Below are 22,055 nucleotides of genomic sequence, written 5' to 3'. Positions count from 1 at the left end.
CACATGCTGTCAGACTCTGGTGTAACATCCACTTTCTGGCTCCAAACCGCTCTGGCTGGTTATTTTTGTTGTTTTTCGTCTTTTCAACCGAACTTCTTTTTGCAGCTTGCTATACTCCTCAAGACTAAACATTCAGTAAGAGAGAAGGCAGACATTTTTTCTTATGTAAAACATGTAAGTGGAAGTTTATGGATTATTTCTGCATGTTACATGAAAAATGACCAATTTGTATATTCTGCACACAAACAGTCAATCAGTTTTGAAAGGACCTGCATCTCCTCTGACAAGTGTTTCAGATCCACACACTGAAACTGCTAGAATAGTCTGGATAATACAAGCCTGCTCTAAGTTACAACTTCATAGACGGCTTACCGATTTACCTTATTAACCATTTCTATTCTGTCCATTCTTTCCTAAAAATTCTAAAATATCCATTCAGGTTATGCAAAGAGTTCTCCATGAATCCTATGATCAATAACTTAAGACAAAAGGCTGCTGGAAGTGACGTTATACCAATATAAAATCTCCCACTATCTCAAATAATATCAATGATATCTGTGAAAGCTGTCTTGTTACTCTTCCACGCTGAATGAGGAATATTTCTATGCCAACTCTAAAAAGCTCTCTTAGTCTAGAAATCAACAGTGGTGAAAAAATATGTAAACAACTAGTGTTTTTTAGGCTGTGATTCATAAGAAACAGGAATTTTTCCTACATCTAAGAAACAAATGAACAAATAGACACTTACTAGCTCTAAAGACTAAAAAAGCCCAAGAAAACCAACCTTTTTGCTATAAAAATATTATGAACAGAAGGGTGCGTTTTTTAAACAATAAAGACCACTTACAGCACAATTTCAGATAACCGAGCGCATTTACTAGCTATTTGCCTGAGAAGTGGGAGAGCTTTTCCTCATTCTCAGCTGCTCACTTAAACTGTTTCAAAACAAAATTTGTGTGCCTTTGGCTCTCCAGATTACAAATCTATCCTTCCTTGACAAACACTCTTAAAGTTAACACCTACAAGTCCTGCACTCATTAATGGCAACTGAGGAATCAGCTTGGATGTACTTGGCCAATAAAGTCCTGAGTGCAAGCAGCCTTTAAGATGTCTGCATGAGCCAATCCTGGAAGGAACAGCACAATGTGGACAAAGCAAACACTTCTGGGAGATGTGTGCAGAACAGATCTTGCAGTGAAACCCTCTCAGGAGCGCTCACAGAAGCCCTGTAAAACACGGGCTTGTGAGCTCAGTGCTGCACCACACTTGATCACTTGATATATACTGTTACAAATTGAGAGATGTTTCCAGAATCCTCATCATGCTCCAACAGACACATAAACATGTCACCCAAAAAAAAAAAAAAAAAATTACAAGACCAAGTTTAAGACCGAGGGCAAGCCAGAAAAGCAGAATGCCTCAATGTGACTGTCATGTTGCTTGACCAGTGCTTTACCCTTAATACAGTGCTGCCTATTTTCTTTTCCTCTTTAATGATTTGTGAGGACTCTTGTTTTTTAAGTACTGTGCTAAAACCTCCTATGATTCCACCTGATGAATCTGGCACAAAGCACATCTAAACGGGTCAATGAAGCCTTTCCAGTTACCAGCTTTTTTGAAGACTAAGATCTGTGCAAGGATCAGGAATTTAAAAAAAAAAAAGAGAGAAAGGTTAAAAAAAAAAAAACCAAACAAATCACACAAAACACACAACAGTAAGGCTTGACTACAGTCATCAAGGAAAAACAAACTAAACAGCCATTTTATGTGAAAACAGTTTTCTTGGCCTATACAGGACTCTTGTGCTCAAGCCTTATGACTGGAATTTGTACCTCATTTTAACACACACAATTTTAAGCAGTACCGGTTAAAATTGAGATATGACTAGTACAAAACATTACAAAGTTATAAAATTTCTGAAGCATTTGCTGATATGTCATAACATATAAGATATAAAAACTATAAATTGACAGCAAGGCTGAAGATAAAAAAAGGTCTGACTCAAGCATTACCAGTCCCTTGTGGCTAAAATTTCAAACTAGCACACAACTTTGAAGTTGAAAGTAAAATACAAGTAGCATCATACTTGAAGCTAAGAGAACTGACAATGAGGATACTGTACTGTCAGGCACACAAAATGTCTTCCATATTCCTGAGCAGCATGAGAACTTTAATTTCTTCGCTTTAACTGTTACAGTAAAAACTTCAAGCACCATGCATTTCTAAACAAATTCATGTTTAGCCTGGCAAGCTTAAGACTCAAATTGTCTAACACCTTGAGAGATGCAGCAAACAAACATAGAAATATGCAAATATTCATAATTTTCCAGCTGTGTTACAGTAATAACCAAGCTGACTCTGGAAATATTTCAGTTAAGTTTCAGTAATGCAATCCCAGAAAACAGACAAAGCTTTTTGTTACTAAAATTAATTGCCTCTAATATTTAAATATCTAAACATGGTATTACCTTCATGGCATGGATTTCTTCTATTAATCTCTCAACCCGTTTTTGGTTCTTTAATTTCAAGTCTTCTGTACCCCTGCAAATGAAATCTGTCTTTATTAAAAAACATCTGGGTTTTGTTCACTTTATTTCCCCCCATGGGCTAATACTAAGTAGCAAAATGAAAATATCACAAGAGTGAGCATAAACACATTTCCTTGTTGTTAAATGAACATTTTAGCAAAGAGTTGAACATAATCTACTGCTTCTGTTGTTCTGCAGAGGAAAAAACACTGAGGATTTACCAGAATAATAAGAAAGATAAACGTTACTTCATTAGAAAATAGTAACTACAATTCCTATCAATAATACATAGGAGACACTGATATGTCAAATATAATTACATTTTAAGATCTGTAATATTTAAATATAAAGGATCATTGGGCTTGCTTCTTATTTTGCACGATTTGATAAAATTGTGGGAGAAGAGTACACTCAATTTACACTTTGAACACAGTAACAGATGTATCTTATACTATCTCCAACAAGACACGTCGTAAGTTACTTTGGGCCAGTTATCTTTAAAGACATAATCTACAAAATGTTGTTTTAACTATTTACTTAAATATTAATTAATACTAATTATTAAAAATCAAGTATGACCTGTATATCTATGCAAACTGAACAATATTTTTTGCAATAGAACCTTGCAGACAACTGCAGTGAGAAAATGTTGCACAACTTACATTCAACAGCAGAATAACCTAAAAGATCAAGTCTGACACTTTTAAAATTGCTGTAAAAGGTTCTGTAAGTGATTGGGATTAGCTTCCAATACACTAAATCCCTTTAAAAAAATGTTATCCTAAGTCTGCTTTCTGAAACTACTTTTTAGTATTTTTAGTCTACCTAAAGTGACGTAAAAATAAGACAAATAGAATTTATGCAGCATAGTGCCTTAAGTTTTAAATGTAATACATGTTTCTCCCAGTTCTCCGGTTTTGGGAAAAAAATTTTGGGACAAGATACTGTCTCATTTATAAACACACAAACAAGAACACTGATATTTAAAACTGACTTTTTCAACTTTAATTTCCCGATGTGTCTGGTTAGTCTGCGAATAGTCAGGACTCTGGCCTTCTTTACATCTTTTCTCATCTTCACAACCTGTCAGAAAGACGGAAGACATTATAACACTTGTTTTTCTTGATTAGTTTCCATATACAATACATTCATTGCATTGACTTAAATTTTAGAAATTAGTTCAACAAAAAGAACTATTTTTTTAAAACAGAGTGCATTCCCCTGCTAACCAAATCCCAGTTCAAATGAATTCAGATTTCATTTAAAATCAAACTGCTTCCGTAAACATCAGAGGAAGAACAACCAACAGTCTAAAAATGTGTCTGAGGTCTAAACAGAAGACAAGACATTCCTAACTAGCCATACATTAATATTATTCTTACAGCTAGTCTGAGCTAGAGATTTGAAAATACTCACCTTTTGCCTTCACTTTGTTTATTTTTGTCCCAGTGAAACAGCACCAGTACTTTTCCATTAATGCATAATACGTAAAAGCATTTTCATTATGAAACATTTTGAAAGATTAAGGAAAGACTCCCAAACTAAACAATATTTATTATAGAACAGAATTAGAGATATTAAAATCTTTTTACGTATTTGAATTGATTTTTGTTGAAACTAAAATCAAAGTGATTTCCAACTCACTACAGTCTCTTTCAACTTCCTATCTTACCCAGTACTCTGTTCCCAAAATGTATTTCCAAGTAGACAGTATTGAAGAAAACTTGACAATCATGTTTTGGTCTTATTTCTCATCCCAAAATAAAAGAAACAGAATTCTAATTATTATTAGATAGATGGTACAAACAGACAAATCTTTGGAATCTTTTGCTATTAAATTCCATCATGGGAACCCTTAGACCTAGGCATTGTCTTATAAATGATGCACATTTTGGAGATACAAGGAGTCAACAGTGACTTATAACCTTGCCTTTTTACAACTAAAAAAACCCCTTATTTATTCAGATATATGTTACTATCATTATTAAGATCTTGGATTTAACAATTAAACTTAGAAAATATGAATTATTAAAACAAGCAAAAAAATCAGTCTTCCTGACAAAAAGCCAAATTTCTCTTACATTTATCCAGTGGGATAAGTTTCAAAATAAATTGGTATCTCTTTCTCATGGAAGTTCTTTATCTTATATTTCTATTTTATCTTCTAATTTCTCAGAGATAGTATCAAAATGATTGCTTGATGGTGACTCCACCATCAAGTCAGTTCCACCAGGAATACTAGTATTACAAACCTGCATCAAGTTTGACCAAAAAAGAGAAAAAATAAATCTTCGAAGCTCACAGAGGAACATTTCACACCTATGATAGGAACCCTGGCTAGTATATACTCCCTGTGCAGAGACCATAAAAGTGACACTATATCATTTATTTAAAAAAAAAAAAAAACAACACAACCTGCCCCCCCCCATGTATTTTGCACACCTGATTGTGTTTGCAGCTAGGTTACCGACACAAGCAAGCAATTAAGCCTTGAACTGTACTCAGCAGTGGCTCTACTGAAGGCTGAATCAGTCAGAGCAAAACAATTTCTAGAGAGGTGCACGTGCTGACTGCCAGCCCCACCTCTGCCAGGGCAGAGGAGGAGTGTGTGGAGCAGTGCTCCCCCCAAAAATAGGGGAGGGGAATTGTACTGAGGCAACATTATTGGCACTTGCACAGAGAGAAGGGAAAAGGCAAAGAAGGTTTTTGGAACAAGAATAACTGACTTAAAATTGGTCTCCTGTTTTAAAATTCGTACCATAAAGGTCAGTACTTGCCTCGGTTACCCTAGTGAAAATAACTGCACACAGGTCTACCTACAAGCATTTCTACTTCAGTTAACAGCAGAAACCACACGCCAAAAAGCACCTGTGCCAAATCTCTGATAGACAGCAGCACTGCTCAAGTCTCCATACACTAAGGAAGAAATCCTTAACATTACCGTTTGCCATCTGAGCATGTAAACATTTCTTTGTATAAGATATTGAATGGAATTATCACAGCTCCCTGTATTACATCTTCTTCTAAGTGGAAGAAAGAAAACAAAGCATCTTCTGGTTGAACACCTCTTAGATACTATGTATGTTCAAGGAGTTTGGCACTTCAGTTGCAAACTGAGTATGCCTTCTTAGAAAGTTTGGGAAGGTGGTGTTCTTTGTTTTGTTTTTCTTTTTTTGTTAAATAACCATTAAAAACATCCACAAGCTACAAACACACTTGAATTAAAATAACTCATACTTTACATATTAGTTACTGTGTATCCAAACACAAATTATATTTAACTTTGTCTTAAAAAATATTTTGTAATGTATTTTTTAATAGAATTATTAATGCAGACACAGCATGTTTCCGGGGCCTATAAAAGCCAAAACCCAGCCTGCCCTGCTGCCAGCCAGTGAAGGCTGTATAGACATATGACAGCAGGAATGAGGGAAGGTATTCGCTCTTTGGCAGACTAGGAATATCAATTTATGTAATCCACAGCCACTTCTTTCACACGGGACAGTATGCATCAACTCTGTTCTTGGAAGTACTCATAAAGTTCTCAAGAAAGCAGTGAATTCTTTGGGACAGAAATAAAAAAAGTTTTGCTTTAGATTTACAGTGTGCCTGACTGAAACAATGGGGCTTAGACCACCAGGGTGGCTCCTAGGACTCACTGAACTACCCGCCTCTCATGTTACAAAGCGAGATAGGCAACCTCCTCTTGAGTAAAAAAAAATACCAAAAAAAGTCCCCATCAAAAACAGTAGTAGATTTTGAAAAGTAGTAACAAAGGTATTTTTTATAGATAGGTTAAGAAAAGACAACATGAAAAGGAGAAGTCTTTGCACTGAAACTTAGAAAGGCTGCAGTGTAAGTCAGGGTCAGACCTAACAATGCTTTAAGGCCGGGAAATAAGGATTTTTAATCTACTTATAGGTTGCAGTAAAGAATAATTATAAACACGGGCAAATCTCAAAGCAAACAATTTCTTCTATCAATAGGAACACATTCTAGGATTCCTGGAAATTCAGGAAGTCTGCAACTGTAAGTGGAAATAACCACTTCAAGGATTCCTTGTAACAAAGAAAAAGAGATGCTTTCCTTTTTTAAAGACATTTCTTTATTCTGTAGGAAAACATTATCTACAAGGCAATTAAGCCATTACTATTTATTAATACTAACAAATATCTGTGTTTATTAACGTTTAATACATATTTATTAATTACAATTCTTAAATAATAAGAATAGATAATATAAAAGTAAGAATAGATATACATAATACATAAATTATTAAAAGATTATTAAAAGATTTCTAAAAGAAATCATAGGGGAAATGAACTCGCTTTTAAAAACAAGCCTAGGTAGTAACACACACTAGCCTGAAAGCACATGAGCATGTTTCAAAAGCTATGGTTAGGAATAAAAATCACATCCATTCCGCACTGTGCCTTCCACAGTATGCTATAAGTATTTATATTACTGCAGATCCTGAAGAAAGATGAATTGCAAAAAAATTCCATGGCTGCAGGTATTCCACAAAGAGAGGCCTCCATCTACAGTAAGCATTGCCACAAAACATGATGTGTACCAGCCAACTGCACAGAAGCCACTTCAAACCATAGGCAGACAGTACCTGCCGCTGTTTCAAAGAGAGAAAGGGCAAACAAAGAGCACAGCATGGGATCAGCAGATTACTAGCCAGACAAGAACTAGAAACCCTCTCCTGCAATTTACCTTTGCCCAAGGAGTGCACATTACTGAGGGGGATTATAACAGGAATTGCTGACTTCAGCGCAACCTACACTAAAGTAGGCACTTAGCTCCTGGTACTCACTGCTAGTAGCGGCAGTATTTGGCAATAAAAAGAGCCTCAATTTGGCTAGATGGGTACGCTTGGCATGGTACAAAAGAACAAGAGGGTATATGTTGAACCAAGAGAGTTATTTCCAGCAAACAACGCATCTAACAGGTGTGTGTTTAAAGGCACCACAAGAATGGTATTTAACGCAGAATTTACAGCTGAGGAAGGGAGAAACCAACAGCTTCAGCCATTTTGCCTTTTTATTCCAGGTTGCTCCTGCCTCTGAAGGTGAATAACCATTTCCAGAGATTTGTCCTCTTGTGTGGTAGTCCAACCAAGTCTTCCTCAATCCTCAGCACGTCCAAGCCCTTCTCATGCCCAAGCAGGGGAAATAAAGGGAGAGAAACGAACACAGGATTGTTTAATTGCACCTTTAAGTTTTCTTCCAGTTTCTTTTGCAAGAAAATAGTTTGGTTTGAATACTGATATTTCAGTCATAGTTACAAATTACTTAATTTCAACTAACAAAAATCTTGGAAAGGCCGAATCAGTCCCTGAATCAGTGTTGGACCTACTGGAAAGGGCTTCTGATTACATACATTATCCCTTTCAAATTAATGGGACACGGTTATTGTATACAATACAAGACAAAACACGTGTAATACAACAGGAAGTTATTTTAAGAGCCTCCCACACAATTACGTTGTTGCAAGAAATCTTTTATGAAAATTTTCATGTTTCTTGAAGAGAGACTTAAGGTATTTTTAGATGAAAGAACGAAAAAAAATCTGGTTTTAGGTCCCAAAACCTAAGTCACTACGGAACAGTCCTCATATTGTTGATGGCAACAAAAACACACCAAGAAGTGTGGACAAAATGACAGTATATGCACAATAATATATTTAAATTCACATGACTAGTCAAAGGTATTCGCCTTCACATTTTTAAGCAGCAAACTTCTCAAAGGAACACTACATTAGAATAAAATGTTATACTTGGCCACTTCTGAAACTTGTTTTGAGGTCTGTACAGGCAACATGCCTCCAAACTAAGCTAGTGTTCAGCCAATTAAAAAAAAATAAAGGAAAGTATGACTAAAGATTTGTGGATGTATCAAGAAAGGTACGTGTCTACGCTGAACTATAGTATCAACTACACTTGACCGAAAAAAAAACCCCAAACCAAATCATTCCTCAAAAAAAATATTAATCCAATGGATTAAGAGAAAAAATAAGCAATAACATGTTTCTGCCCATGACTTGTTTAATATATTCTATTCAAAAACACTGAAATACTAGAAGAACTGTGTAGGTTTACAATATGAAAAGTGAAGTCTTTTTTGCATGTTACCATGTACAAAAGCTAGTACTGTACATGAAAATACCTGAAAGACCCAGAATGTCTTAAATTCTTCTTAACTCAAAGTTAATAAAAGTTTACTTATGCAGTTGGCCTCAGCTATCCAAAATGCATGAAAGCCAATAAACTGATGGCCATGTCTTTTTCCTCTGAGCAGCCTGAAGCACATACAACTGTTCTCCTTGGGCTTCAGCCCATGAGGTGCTAAACATTTTGGTCCTGACACAATAATGCACTTAAACAAATTATTAAATCCTTAAACAACCAGCACTGGACATACTGGAGTTTCTTCATCCACTTCTGCTTCATGCCAGCACACACTCTAGTCCTACTTCTTGTACATATAACCAGAAAAGACAAATCATTCTGTTCTCCTCAAGGAAGGACACTGCACCTAACCTTACCCAGTGAAAAAACTCATCGTAAGAGTTTATAGTGTTCTTAAATATCCATAGTGTTATACAAACACACACCCATTAAAGAGAGGCCTCTCTCCTCTCCCCCAACATGAAATCTCTCCTATATGAAAGTTGTCTTCAAGGTCCAGACACAACTGCAAAAAAATTTCATTTACAGTTTGAAGATATCATTCCTAAGCAATGTTCTGTAATTTTATGTAGACATGTCAAAATCCATTTGCAATCTAATGTAATCTCGTATATCTTTTCGATCACTTGATGCCTCAAAAAAAAGAGGGTAGTTCTGAGTTTGCTTTTCTGCTTCAGTTTCTGCCTGTACTCTCAAGGCTAACAGGCTTTATCTGACATGAAGGTCACACCTCACAGTGGGATGACAATGAGAAAACATCAGGAATCTACCCTGTAAATTCTCTTTCAGGAAAGAATCTATTTTAAATATACCTAATCATACCGCTATCAACAAATTACCACATACCTGCACAAACTGGGTCTAGTGAATGAATGATAGCAATAAATGAAATCATAGGTACAAGCTATACCTCAGTCCTAGTGGAGCCTTTTCAAGCCAAGAGAACCCTAGCAGGTTGAAATGAGAGTCTGATCCATTAAAATCAAAATGGCTCAAAGCAAAAGGAAGAATCTACATGTGCCCAAAGGTATACAATAGCTTTTTCATTTTACCGCATTAAGAAATTTGCTTCTGAAGCCCCTCAAGCTTAAGCAGCACTGCTGAAGTAGAACGGGAAAAAGTCATTAAAAACACACCAAAACCAGTTGTGTATGTTGCTTAAATTATGCATCAACAAATGTCAAAGCAAGAAATTCAACTTAAAAATAAAATAAAAGTAAGTTAAACGTATTTAAGTTGAGTATTCAAGGTCTCTCCAATACCTACAAGAAAAACATGGAACTAAGTAATGTTTCATTTCTCACTGATCTTCTTTCCTTTCCTCATTTTAGGGCACACCAAAAGCATTGGTTTCATTTTATAGTTACTTGGCAGTCTTATAACCAAGAAATCACCATGGCAACAGAGTATTCTAAATGTTAATTTTTGGTGCTATTTGGCAGCAGAGAGTTTTAAAATTCAAAACACCTGCAGCTGGATCACATATTAGCCAGAACTAACAATAGTACATAATCTTTTGAGTGAATAATCTAAGTGAAAAAATGTTTCTGGAACTTCATTACAAATATTTCTTTCTATTATCTGGAATGTCAGCTTGAACGATCTAACGATTTTTAGATTCTTAGGAAAGTTAGGAATTGCCAAGTTTACTATTTTTTTTTCTTTTTTAGAAAAAGTATCACTATATTACAGTATATATTTTATATATGTCAAAATATCTGGAAATAGCCAGTCTTAGACTTATTACAGCTTCATATATTTGAATTGTAAAAACACATATAAGCAGGGACGTAAAGGCAGCAAGAACAATGTAATTGCACCTATGTGGAATATCAGGGTTCAGTAGTTCAATTTCAGGACAGTTTTACACAAACATATATCCACAAAAAAGAAAAACCCCACACATCCTAACCTTACAAAAAACAAAACAATGTGAGTTTTCAGCTAGATCAGTTCCCTGAACTGTCTCCCCTTATGGTCACATGAATGCTAGCTAGTTCCAGGGCAAAAGAGCAAAGTGAGAATGTACAGAAGGAGGCAGAGAGATGGGCTACAACAAACCAGACTACGACCAACGAGCTATCCCTGCATTTAATACAAGAATCAAATCCCAGCATAGTGCTAAGCTACACACAGTTTCTTCAGCTAGTGTCTGTGCCGTACCATTGTAGCGTTAATCTTGCCTTTGCCATCTTCAGCTACGTACAAACAGGTTCAAACCAAGTGGACTGAATTGTACCACAACACATCTAACAAAATGTAGACAAGTTCATGAAAGAGGCAATTTTTTCTGGATTAAAATATAGCACCCTGCTGCCCAAAGCAGGCAGAAGCACTGTCACTAGCTGGAGGCACTCACAAAGCAAAACACCCACAGCCTCTCAGGTCTCTAAGCACTCACCCCTTCAGGTCCCTAAGGGGGGAATGAGAGAAATGGAAGATGAATGGGAGAAAGCACACTGACCACTTGGGCATGTTTCCATCTTTCTCACGGGAAGAGTAATGTACACATTCCTTGTGAGTTACTGTCAAACCCTTCCTCCACAGTCTGTCCATGCTGCTTTCTTTGTTCTTTCTCAACTGAAGCACTGAAATACGAGGTTTTTTCAATATAGCACCATATTTCCTCCTGCATGGAGAACAGTTGTCATTTCTAGCGTAATTTCTCCAAGTGGAAACCACAATGAGTACTCGGACTGCTAGCAAAGATCATTTTCATTTAAAGGTTTTGAAAAGCAATTCCAAATATCTCAGATAGTTGGGAGGGAATAAGGCTAGTCTAGAATTACTTGCTCGTTGCCAAAGACCAAAATTTAATGGATTTACTGCTTCAAAGTCGGTGTCTCACTGTATGGAGTCAGGCTCTATGTAGTACTTCAGAAAGCATTCGAGCTCTCAAGTCCAAACCAGGATCATGAGCTGGCTAGACACATTTCTAAACCTTAAGTAAACAGCAGCAGTTGTAAACGTCCGGGTAAGAAATAACTGTGATAAACTAGCACAAAGATGCTATATTACATAAATCAGTGCATAGGTCACCACATGGAAATAAAAATTACACAAGTCTTCCAAAACGGAGGACTACCTGAAGGCGATTTCTAACCCTGTATTTAATTGATCAGCTGGACATGAGTTTGAAAACCCCCAGCTAGCACTCTACTAGAAATATTTCCATGGAATGTTGCAGAGGGATGTGATCAAGGCAGTCAACCCAGACAAGCTCAAATCAACGGATTTCTATGTCTAGGATTTCTTAATTAGACCAGAGCTCTAGGTAGAAGCCACTTGTGAATTTCACGCCCCCCTCATGCTTTGATTTCACAGGAAGACAGTAGTAGCAGAAGCTGCAGTAGTGACGTAAGAATTACCAGGATGAACACACATGAATAAATAATGAGAGTGGCGAGAGTTTTTTCCCCTTTTTCTCTTCAAATCATGAACTTTTTAAAAGCAGATGAAAAAGAGAGCACTGCTCCCATGGCAACATTATGAATCTCCGCATTACTTGCATAATCTGAAGCATAACACCATACCTTGACTGTACGGACTCGCAAACAATCTGTGTAATTTTTTGCATTAATTATACAAATCACAAACACTATCCAAACCTGTAGAGTTGAACGGTTATGATGAAAAGAAAATTGTGGTAAAAGTGCGTATGACACTTTTCACATAACAAAGTCAGAAATGCAACAACAGTGTTTCTAGTATTAATTTGAGGGGATGGCATGATTGGTTTGCCTTGGGATTGTTACTTTTTTTTTTTTCCTTTAAAGATGCTAACTCCTCTTCTTCCACTTCAAGCAAGATAGGCACCTTTCTATAGAAACTGCATAGTTGTTAAAAGAAGAGATAATCAAAAGAGGTTTACAAACTTACACCCTGGTTCTGAGGATATTTTAAAAATACAACATGACTCAGGTTAATGTATAGTTTTTAAAGATTAACCTCCTTTTATCTAAAAATGAGCCTGAGTAACGCTGTTGAGCACTCGCCGCGCTTTCACTTACCACAATTCACGAACCACACTATTAGCCTAACCACCAGCAAGGAGCAGAATGCTCTCTTCTGACTGCCTGGTACTAGATCAGCAAGTGCTTTAAATGCAAGTTGAATTCAGTCCATCTGTCAAAGCTCCAAAACATCCAGGGATGGGTTCATCTGACACAACTAAGAGATGCAAAACTCCTTGCTATGTAAGCCAGGAAGAGGTCTATTAAGTACCAACTCCTTTGCAACAGCATGTAAAACTAAAGCATTTGAATAGATATCACTCCATCTTGCAAGAAGAGCAGCAGCAGAACAACCAGTTGGCAGCTCAGCTGAAAGGTGAAACCAGTGTATCAGATCACTTTCCCTTATTCTACCTTAGTTTGATTGTCTCAGTCATGGGGTATCAGTCACTTGAAAAAGTGCACTGTAGAAACATTTTCAAGAAGGGAATGGTAAGAGAGTGAATAAACTTTGGCAAACTGTAAACACAGCACTGTTTCCCTTATATTCTTCTCTACCTTCCCTCATTTACATTTACTTCCACATAGCACTGGACTGTTGAATATTCATAGAATCACAGAATAGTTTAGGTTGGAGGGGACCTTTAAAGGTCATCTAGTCCAATCCTCCTGCAATGAGCAGGGACATCTTCAAATACATCAGGTTGCTCAGAGCACCGTCCAACCTGACCTTTAATGTTGCCAGGGATGGGGCATCTACCACCTCTCTGGGCAACCTCTTCCAGTGTTTCACCACCCTCATTGTAAAATATTTCTTCCTTATGTCCAATCTAAATCTACCCTCTTTCAGTTTAAAACTCTTGATCCTTGTTCCATCACTACAGGCCCTACTAAAAAGTCTGTCCCCATCTTTCTTATAAGCCCCCTTTAAGTACCGAAAGGCTGCAATAAGTTCTCCCCGGAGCCTTCTCTTCTCCAGGCTGAATAACCACAACTCTCTCAGCCTTTCTTCATAGGAGAGGCGTTCCATCCCCCTGATCATTTTTGTGGCCCTCCTCTGGACCCGACCCAACAGGTCCATGTCTTTCTTGTTATGGGGACCCCAGAGCTGGGCGCGGTACACCAGGTGGGGTCTCACCAGAGCAGAGTAGAGGGGCAGAATCACCTCCCTTGACCTGCTGTCCACGCTTCTTTTGATGCAGTCCAGGATATGGTTGGCTTTCTGGGCTGCGAGCGCACATTGCCGGCTCATGTCCAGTTTTTCATCCGCCAGTACCCCCAAGACCTTCTCGATAGGGCTGCCCTCAAAACCTTCACCCCCCAGTCTGTACTGATACTGGGAGTTGCCCTGACCCAGGTGCAGGACCTTGCACTTGGCCTTGTTGAACCTCATGAGATTCAAAATAACGGGCTAGAAAATTGCACTTGATTAAATGTGCATTTCAAGCATCCTCATACCACTCTTCTGGCCAACCAGTTTTTCTTCACATGCTGCAGTTTCACTTTCAAGGAACTACATGACTTCGGCATTCGTGGATCATCCATCCCTCATCAACAGGCCTCCAATATCCTATGGCCAAACAGTCAGCAGGTCAACTGTCATACTGTCTCACTCAGATTAGTGTGCAAATGTGTCATTAAGCAAAACATCAAGATTCATTTCTGAACCACAACAAAGCTGCTCAGCTCCAGCTGTAAGATCAGTCTGCTGTGCTAGGGTCCTAACTGGGGGTAGGATGGGAATAGGGAAACAGGGACAGTGGCAGTTGTATGCCAATCAGCCCTGCAAGAATGCATGCTGCCCCTTCTTTTTGCACTGGTAGAACCCAGATTATTCATGCCTTCATTTGTTTTGGAAGTGCTTTGGACAACGTCCACTGAAAGCAATTATTAGCATCCAGAAGTGTGGCACAGGTTATGATGGGCTTTAAAAGCAAGCAGAGAATCAGCACCTGAGCTCGCTCAAAGCTTAAGATGGAAATTCTGAAGACTGCCAGCCAAGCTGATTCTGCTATGTATAGTTTTCTTTTTTAATCATTCATTTAGACTTGAGTTCTTTAAACGTTACATCAATTTGTATAACTACTTTTATGTAACACTGATGTTATGATAAATTACTTTATTTACATTGCTCAAAAAATGAAGAAAAACATATCCTATCCTACATTTAAAACATTGTGTCCATGTCATCTTAAAAGTCCCACTTTCTCAAACTTGTTTCAAAATGTAGATCTTCAAAATTTGCTTGCTGCTCAGCATTTCCAATTGAGTTTAATTAATGATGCCTTTTGCAAAAAGATGGTGGTATTGGCCTCCTAAGTCACCAGAGAAAAACCTCAAGAGTCCTGAAAGCCAATACATTACAGCTTTTCTCAGCTATCCTAAAAGAGTGGAACATTAAAACTGTGTGTATTCTGGAATTAAATATGTTAACCTGGTTTCTGAGGAAATTAAGTTTGTCAGCACATTGTTTGGTTGTCAGTATCCCTCCCCAGTAACTTTCGGGCGTACTAAACAGAAACCAAGTTTGACAAATCACCACAAGTCAGAGCTCCTACAAATTTTGTGAAAACTGGTAGCCAAGTAGGAGATAAGGACTAAAATTAGCGTGGAAGAAATACACAAGCAGAATTCAAATCTTTTCCATTTTGGCTGCCAATTAGTACATGCATACTCATTTGCCAGTACGTCTGGCTCTGAACCAGCCACAGAACATCAGTTACATCTCTTGATCGGGCAAACAGGTGGGAAACACAGGCCATACTTACAGATACTGTACGCTCAAAGAGAGCAACTCTAAGGATAATACGCTAAAAAACTGTAGAGACAGAGGAATAACTGAGGATGATGGTATGAAGTTTTAAGGAATACTGGCCTCAAAGCTGTAAGATGCCAGGCATCATTGGTTCTGCAATTTGAACATACAATAAGTTTTATTCTTACCACATTCTTTGGACTGCTGTTTTTAATCTGGTGATTGAAGCTTCAAAGGAAATTAGAACACTGACACCTTGCTGAACTGGATAGAAGAAGGAGAGGTTCTTTTATGCAAGATACTTCATGTAAAAAGAGACATTTTTATAGTTACTTCAATTACATGCTAAAAAGCCAGGGAAAGAATGGGAAGCCTGTGCAACATTAATAGCAGCACAATATTTGCCAAATTTTTATATCTTAATATTACCAGAAAATGCATTATTTTTGTGAATCTGTCATTCAACACAACCACTCATTTTGTCTTAAGACTCATCCATTTCAAAATTTCTACTTCAATGTCACTATATAGTTGTTATTATGCAGGTATAAAGAAATCATACAGGAAAAATGGTTTCAAGTTCATTAAACAAAAACAACAAAACTCAGCATCAGCTGAGCAGTGATCAAGTTGGAGAAATACCTATTAAATCATTTCTCCATTTCTCTATAAATCTGAAGGATAAAAAGTGAACTAAATACCACAACGTTTAGATTGTCCATAAAGTATATATATAACCTGCTTTTGTGAAAACTGAAAATAAAAGTAACTGATCTTACTAGGATTAGAAAAGCAAACTTCTTTTTTAAAATCTAAACTACTTTTCTTCAAACTCCTCCTCAGTAAAGTTCATCCCTGCCCATACGTGCAAGAAGAGGAATAAGTACTAGGAAATCAAAAGGCAGGAAGGTTCTTCAGGTATGTGAAAACTCCCATGAAAAAAGGGGAAGGTCTCAACTATCAACGCCCGCTGCTAAAGTGAAACTCAATATTAAGTTTAATTAAGTTTTGGATAGAAGAAAACCACACCTTAAGTTAAATTTTGCAACATTTAAAGCTAATTTTCATCATATGAGTAAGTATCACCAGTACTGATATCTTTTGGAGGAATCAGCTCTCCCTGTACTACACTCTCCACACGAGCTAAAGGAATTTCCGTCATGCAAGTATACTTTAAACTAATGATAAAATTTTCTCCTGCCTCTAATCTGTTACTGCCAAGAGCGTCTACTTTCTTGTCTGATGCTCAAATATGGCTCTTCTAAAGTTTAGACAGAAAAAAAAAATCTATATAACTAGCATCACAATATCATAACAAAAACCATCACACAGGAGATAAGTAGAGAGGTACGTCATGGAATGAGGGAGTATAAAGAAAGCAAGGAATGATGTCTAGTCCAATAAAATGATCAAATAAAAGTTACAGTGTGTGACATTCGGGCGGGGGATCATAAGCACTTTTTTTCCTATGCCTAGAAAAAAAAAAGCTATGGCAATAAACATGTAATAAGGATTTAGCATTCATGTTTTCAAAGGAAGAAATCCTCTTAAAAAAAAAGGAGAGAACAAGAAAACAGGGAAAGAACAGAAAAGACGTGTATGTAGTTTTAGACTTTCAAAATATTTGGTACCTTTGCGTACGCTCTTACAAAAACTCTGCCTTCTCCTTATTTAAAAGATGCTAATAAAAGCAGATTTCAGTTTTCTACTAACAGACTGTAAAGTCTAGCATAAGGCTTTTCATGTGCCCTATGATGCTTTTAGCACAAGGCCACCTAGCATGCATATCACATATACATATCACAACACATCCAATGAGTACAACTCCTGTTCAGACCTAGGGTACTCCACTGACTGGCAAAAGCATGGCCTCAGGGACCACGCTCTGATGACCACTGATATAAGGGAGATCCAGATTTGCATCACAGATTTTTCTGATTTACTCAAACAGGATGAATATTCAGCCTGTGTCAGACTACTAAAATCATGAGAATGTGAGGTGAGCTTCTGTTGTCTTCAAATATGCTTCAATATTATTGGCCTATCAGACTCTGAAACAGTATACTATTTCCCTCAAAAAACCTGCTCTTCCACTAAGATTATTTCTGCTATCATGTCTCTTTTTTGTGGGAACTCTTTCTCTCACACAGCAGTTACAGATTAGGCAAAAAAAAATCCTAAAAAGCAAGGTATTTTAACAGCACTGCCACATAACTTACTTTTCAGTCTTTTTGGAAGGACAGGAAGAATTCTTTCTAGTGGGAATGGAGAATTACCTTGCTACATCAGTTAGTGCTCTTTATTCCCAGAGAGCAGTTTAAAAAAAAAAAAATACCAAGTTCATGATGAGAATTTTTCATAAACACAAACATGTGGGAAACGGTTCGGGAAAAAAAAAAAAGAAAAGAAAAATCTGTATACAAAAAATGGATGGATCCAGAGGGTAGTAGTCAACGGCTCAATGTCCAGATGGAGATCGATGATGAGTGGTGTCCCTCAGGGGTCTGCACTGGGACCGGTACTGTTTAATATCTTCATCAATGACATAGACAGTGGGATCGAGCGCACCCTCAGCAAGTTTGCAGACGACACTAAGCTGAGTGGTGCGGTCGACACGCCTGAGAGACAGGATGCCATCCAGAGGGACCTGGACAAGCTCGAGAAGTGGCCCCATGTAAACCTCATGAGGTTCAACAAGGCCAAGTGCAAGGTCCTGCACCTGGGTCAGGGCAACCCCCGGTATCAATACAGGCTGGGGGATGAAGGGATTGAGAGCAGCCCTTCTGAGAAGGACTTGGAGGTACTGGTGGATGAAAAGCTGGACATGAGCCGACAATGTGCACTCACAGCCCAGAAAGCCAACCGTGTCCTGGACTGCAGCAAAAGAAGCGTGGACAGCAGGTCAAGGGAGGTGATTCTGCCCCTCTACTCTGCTCTGGTGAGACCCCACCTGGAGTACCGCGCCCAGCTCTGGGGTCCCCATAACAAGAAAGACATGGACCTGTTGGGTCGGGTCCAGAGGAGGGCCACAAAAATGATCAGGGGGATGGAACGCCTCTCCTATGAAGAAAGGCTGAGAGAGTTGTGGTTATTCAGCCTGGAGAAGAGAAGGCCCTGGGGAGACCTTATTGCGGTCTATCAGTACTTAAAGGGGGCTTATAAGAAAGAGGGGGACAGACTTTTTAGTAGGGCCCATTGCAACAGGACAAGGGGGAATGGTTTTAAACTAAAAGAGAGTAGATTTAGACTAGATATAAGGAAGAAATTTTTTACAATGAGGGTGATGAAACACTGGAAGAGGTTGCCCAGAGAGGTGGTAGATGCCCCATCCCTGGAAATATTCAACGTCAGGTTGGACAGGGCTCTGAGCAACCTGATCTAGTTGAAGATGTCCCTGTCCACAGCAGGGGGGTTGGACTAGATGACCTTTAAAGGTCCCTTCCAACCTAAACTATTCTATGATTCTGTCTAATAATCTGCATTCTTCCTGGAAGTTTCTTCATGACATAAAATAGAAACTGGGGAAAAAGACAGGTATGAAACGTAGAAGGAATAAAGAGATTAAAACATCCGTGCCAGATGTCTGACAGACACTATTCGTTTGTTTAATAACTATACCTTCCAGCAATTAGTTCTCCACCAGGCAATTGCCAAGACACCAGATCTACAAGAGGTTGTGTAACTATCCCAGTATTAGTTATTAACAACTTACAACAGTGCTTGAAGGTTCCTGCAAAATGTTCTTTGTCGTAACAGAACAAGTGCTCTTACATTACCCATCTATTTTAGGTATGGTATGTTTATTGTCCAGCCATTTAGAACTTCTCTCCCACACCAAGTGCTGGTTCTGTTGCGGGATTACCTTCTTCTGAAGCTTGCTACTTTCTTTTTCAGTCTACAGCTTTTTCACACCAAACACATTTTCCCTCCTTATGAGCTCTCCTCATTCCTTATCCTATTTCCTCTTGTCCAACACACCTCATACCCACCTATCATTTTTGACTGTTGCAGTATTTAAAGAATTACTAGCTATCTCTCTCTTCCCTTCCTTCCATCATTCTCATTATTTCTGAACTGCTCCATGCGCAAGCAATCACCTTAACCGCCCTTTTGCTTTATATCATCTGGAATTCATATTTTATCATGCAACTAAGTGTAAGTTATGCTCTCCTGCTCCTATGGTACTCATTTCCTTTGCAGCAGTCCCCCGGTAATTTTTGCCTCTGGATGAAATCCCTTATTCATTCCTTTGAACCAGTTGCTATTAAAAACAGTTCTTACCAGCCTCTCATGCAACCAGTCTCTATTCACTCATCCCTTCCCACATTAGGATATCTACATATGATCTCAGAATTTTTCTAATGTGCTCTCATAAAACAGCAGAGAGGAATCATAAAATCATTTAGATTGGAAAAGACCCTTAAGATCATCATTAACCTAACACCACCAATTTCACCACTAAATCATGTCCCTAAGAGCCATGTCTACTTGTCTTTTAAATACCTGCAAGGATGGTGACTCAACCACTTCCCTAGGCAGCCTGTTCCAAGGCCTGACCACTCTTTCAGTAAAGAAATTTTTCCTAATGTCCAATCTAAACCTCCCCTGGCAGTTACTTGGGAAAAGAGACCAACACCCCCCCATTGCTAGTTACTTGGGAGAAGAGACCAACACCCACCTCACTACAACCTCCTGTCAGGTAGTTGTAGAGCGCGATAAGGTCTCCCCTGAGCCTCCTTTTCTCCAGACTAAACAACCCCAGTTCCCTCAGCCGCTCCTCATAAGACTTGTGCTCTAGACCCTTCACCAGCTTTGTTGCTCTTCTTTGGACATGCTCAGCACCTCAATGTCCTTCTTGTAGTGAGGGGCCCAAAACTGAACACAGTATTTGAGGCGCGACCTCACCAGTGCCGAGTACAGGGGCACAATCACTTCCCTAGTCCTGCTGGCCACACTATTTCTGATACAGGCCAGGATGCTGGGCACATATTCAGCCAGCTGTCAACCAGCACCCCAGGTCCTTTTCCTCTGGGCAGCTTTCCAGCCACTCTTCCCCAAGCCTGTAGCGTTGCATGGGGTTGTTGTGACACAAGTGCAGGGACCCGGCACTTGGCCTTGTTGAACCTCATACGATTGGCCTCGGCCCATCGATCCAGCCTGTCCAGGTCCCTCTGCAGAGCCTTCCTACCCTCGAGCAGATCAACACTCCCGCGCAACTTGGTGTCACCTGCAAACTCACTGAGGCAGCACTCGATCCCCTCATCCAGATCGTTGATAAAGGTATTAAACAGAACTGGCTCCAATACTGAGCCCTGGGGAACACCACTTGTGACTGGCCGCCAACTGGATTTTACTCCATTCACCACAACTCTTTGGGTCCAGCCATCCAGTCAGTTTTTTTCCCAGCGAAGAGTATGCCCATCCAAGCCATGAGCAGCCAGTTTCTCCAGGAGCATGCCGTGGGAAACGGTGTCAAAGGCTTTACTAAAGCCCAGGTAGACAACATCCACAGCCTTTCCCTTGTCCATTAAGCGAGGACACCTTGTTATAGAAAGAGATCAGCTTAGTCAAGCAAGACCTGCCTTTCATAAGCCCATGCTGACTGGGCTGATCACCTGGTTGTCCTGAACGTGCTGTGTGATGGCACTCATGGTGATCTGCTCCATGATCTTCCCCGGCACCAAGGTCAGGCTGACAAGTCTGTAGCTCCCCAGATCCTCCTTCCGGCCCTTCTTGTAGATGGGCATCACATTGGCAAGCCTCCAGTCAGCTGGGACCTCTCTGGTTAGCCAGGACTGCTGGTAAATGATGGAGAGTGGCTTGGTGAGCACTTCCACCAGATCCCTCAGTACCCTTGGGTGGATCCCAAGGGTATAGCTGATTCTGAAAATAATGAAGATAGCCTATTATCACAATAAAAATTTTGAGATGCCATCTACCTGACACATCATAATGACTACAAATGTAATGGAAAATGTTCCCCTAACCACTTAGAGATTCGAATATCCATACTCAGCATTTACTGGTAGCCATGCCCAGTGATATACTGTACATATTGCTTATATAAAAATCTCATTGCCCTGCTCTACCATTAGCTTTAAATAATTTGTTTCCTTTAAAAGGGGTGGGCTTTCTTGTGAACACTTTCTTTCAAGACAAAACAAATGTTATTTCCATTTTTATTTTAAAAAGTACTAAGAGTTATACCCTGAAGAATAAGTTTTGTTTTACATTGGTCAATTTTATTTTGCTGGCTAGTTTTAATTCATTATTGAAATTATCACAGTCAGAATCTAGGGATACAAGCTAAGAACTCCTGAACCGCAGAAGAAAAAAGAGAATAGAAATAATGAAGGAATAAACACAATTTTATAGCCATTTTAAAGCATGTTTGGAGTTTTTTTTATTTGAAACTGGCTTATTCTCACTATTACAGTTATTTGGAAACTGAGTAAGCCAAATCGTAAGATGGCACTCTTTTTCTAAAATAGCTTCCAAACAAAGAGCTATTCCAGATTCACCACTTATATTTGCACCTTATTTAACACACAGTATCTTTTAGGAGAAAGAGAAGCCCTAATTCCAACATTTGACTCATTAAAAATGGGAAACAACAAGTCCCTCTC

At 38.7% G+C, this 22,055-nt stretch overlaps 1 protein-coding gene across 2 annotated transcripts in view; it reads right to left on the bottom strand.

Annotated features, from left to right (window-relative positions):
• SRFBP1 (serum response factor binding protein 1) overlaps positions 1-22,055 on the bottom strand; it is an 84,094-nt gene that overhangs the window by 48,952 nt on the left and 13,087 nt on the right. The window contains exons 1-3 of one of the 2 annotated variants that reach the window (XM_075136836.1): positions 3,945-5,195; positions 3,523-3,611; positions 2,469-2,541 (exon numbers count right to left, since the gene is read on the bottom strand). In XM_075136836.1, the coding sequence (XP_074992937.1) occupies positions 2,469-2,541; positions 3,523-3,602 (153 nt within the window). In that variant the 5' untranslated portion in view covers positions 3,603-3,611; positions 3,945-5,195. Of the gene's footprint in view, positions 1-2,468; positions 2,542-3,522; positions 3,612-3,944; positions 5,196-22,055 lie in introns of those variants that run through there. The other variant, XM_075136835.1, reaches the window with a different exon arrangement.

Source organism: Calonectris borealis, chromosome Z (genome assembly GCF_964195595.1).
Source record: "Calonectris borealis chromosome Z, bCalBor7.hap1.2, whole genome shotgun sequence".
Lineage (NCBI taxonomy): Eukaryota > Metazoa > Chordata > Aves > Procellariiformes > Procellariidae > Calonectris > Calonectris borealis.
The sequence above is the reverse complement of the archived record's forward strand: the minus strand, read 5'-3'. Positions and strand labels throughout refer to the sequence as shown.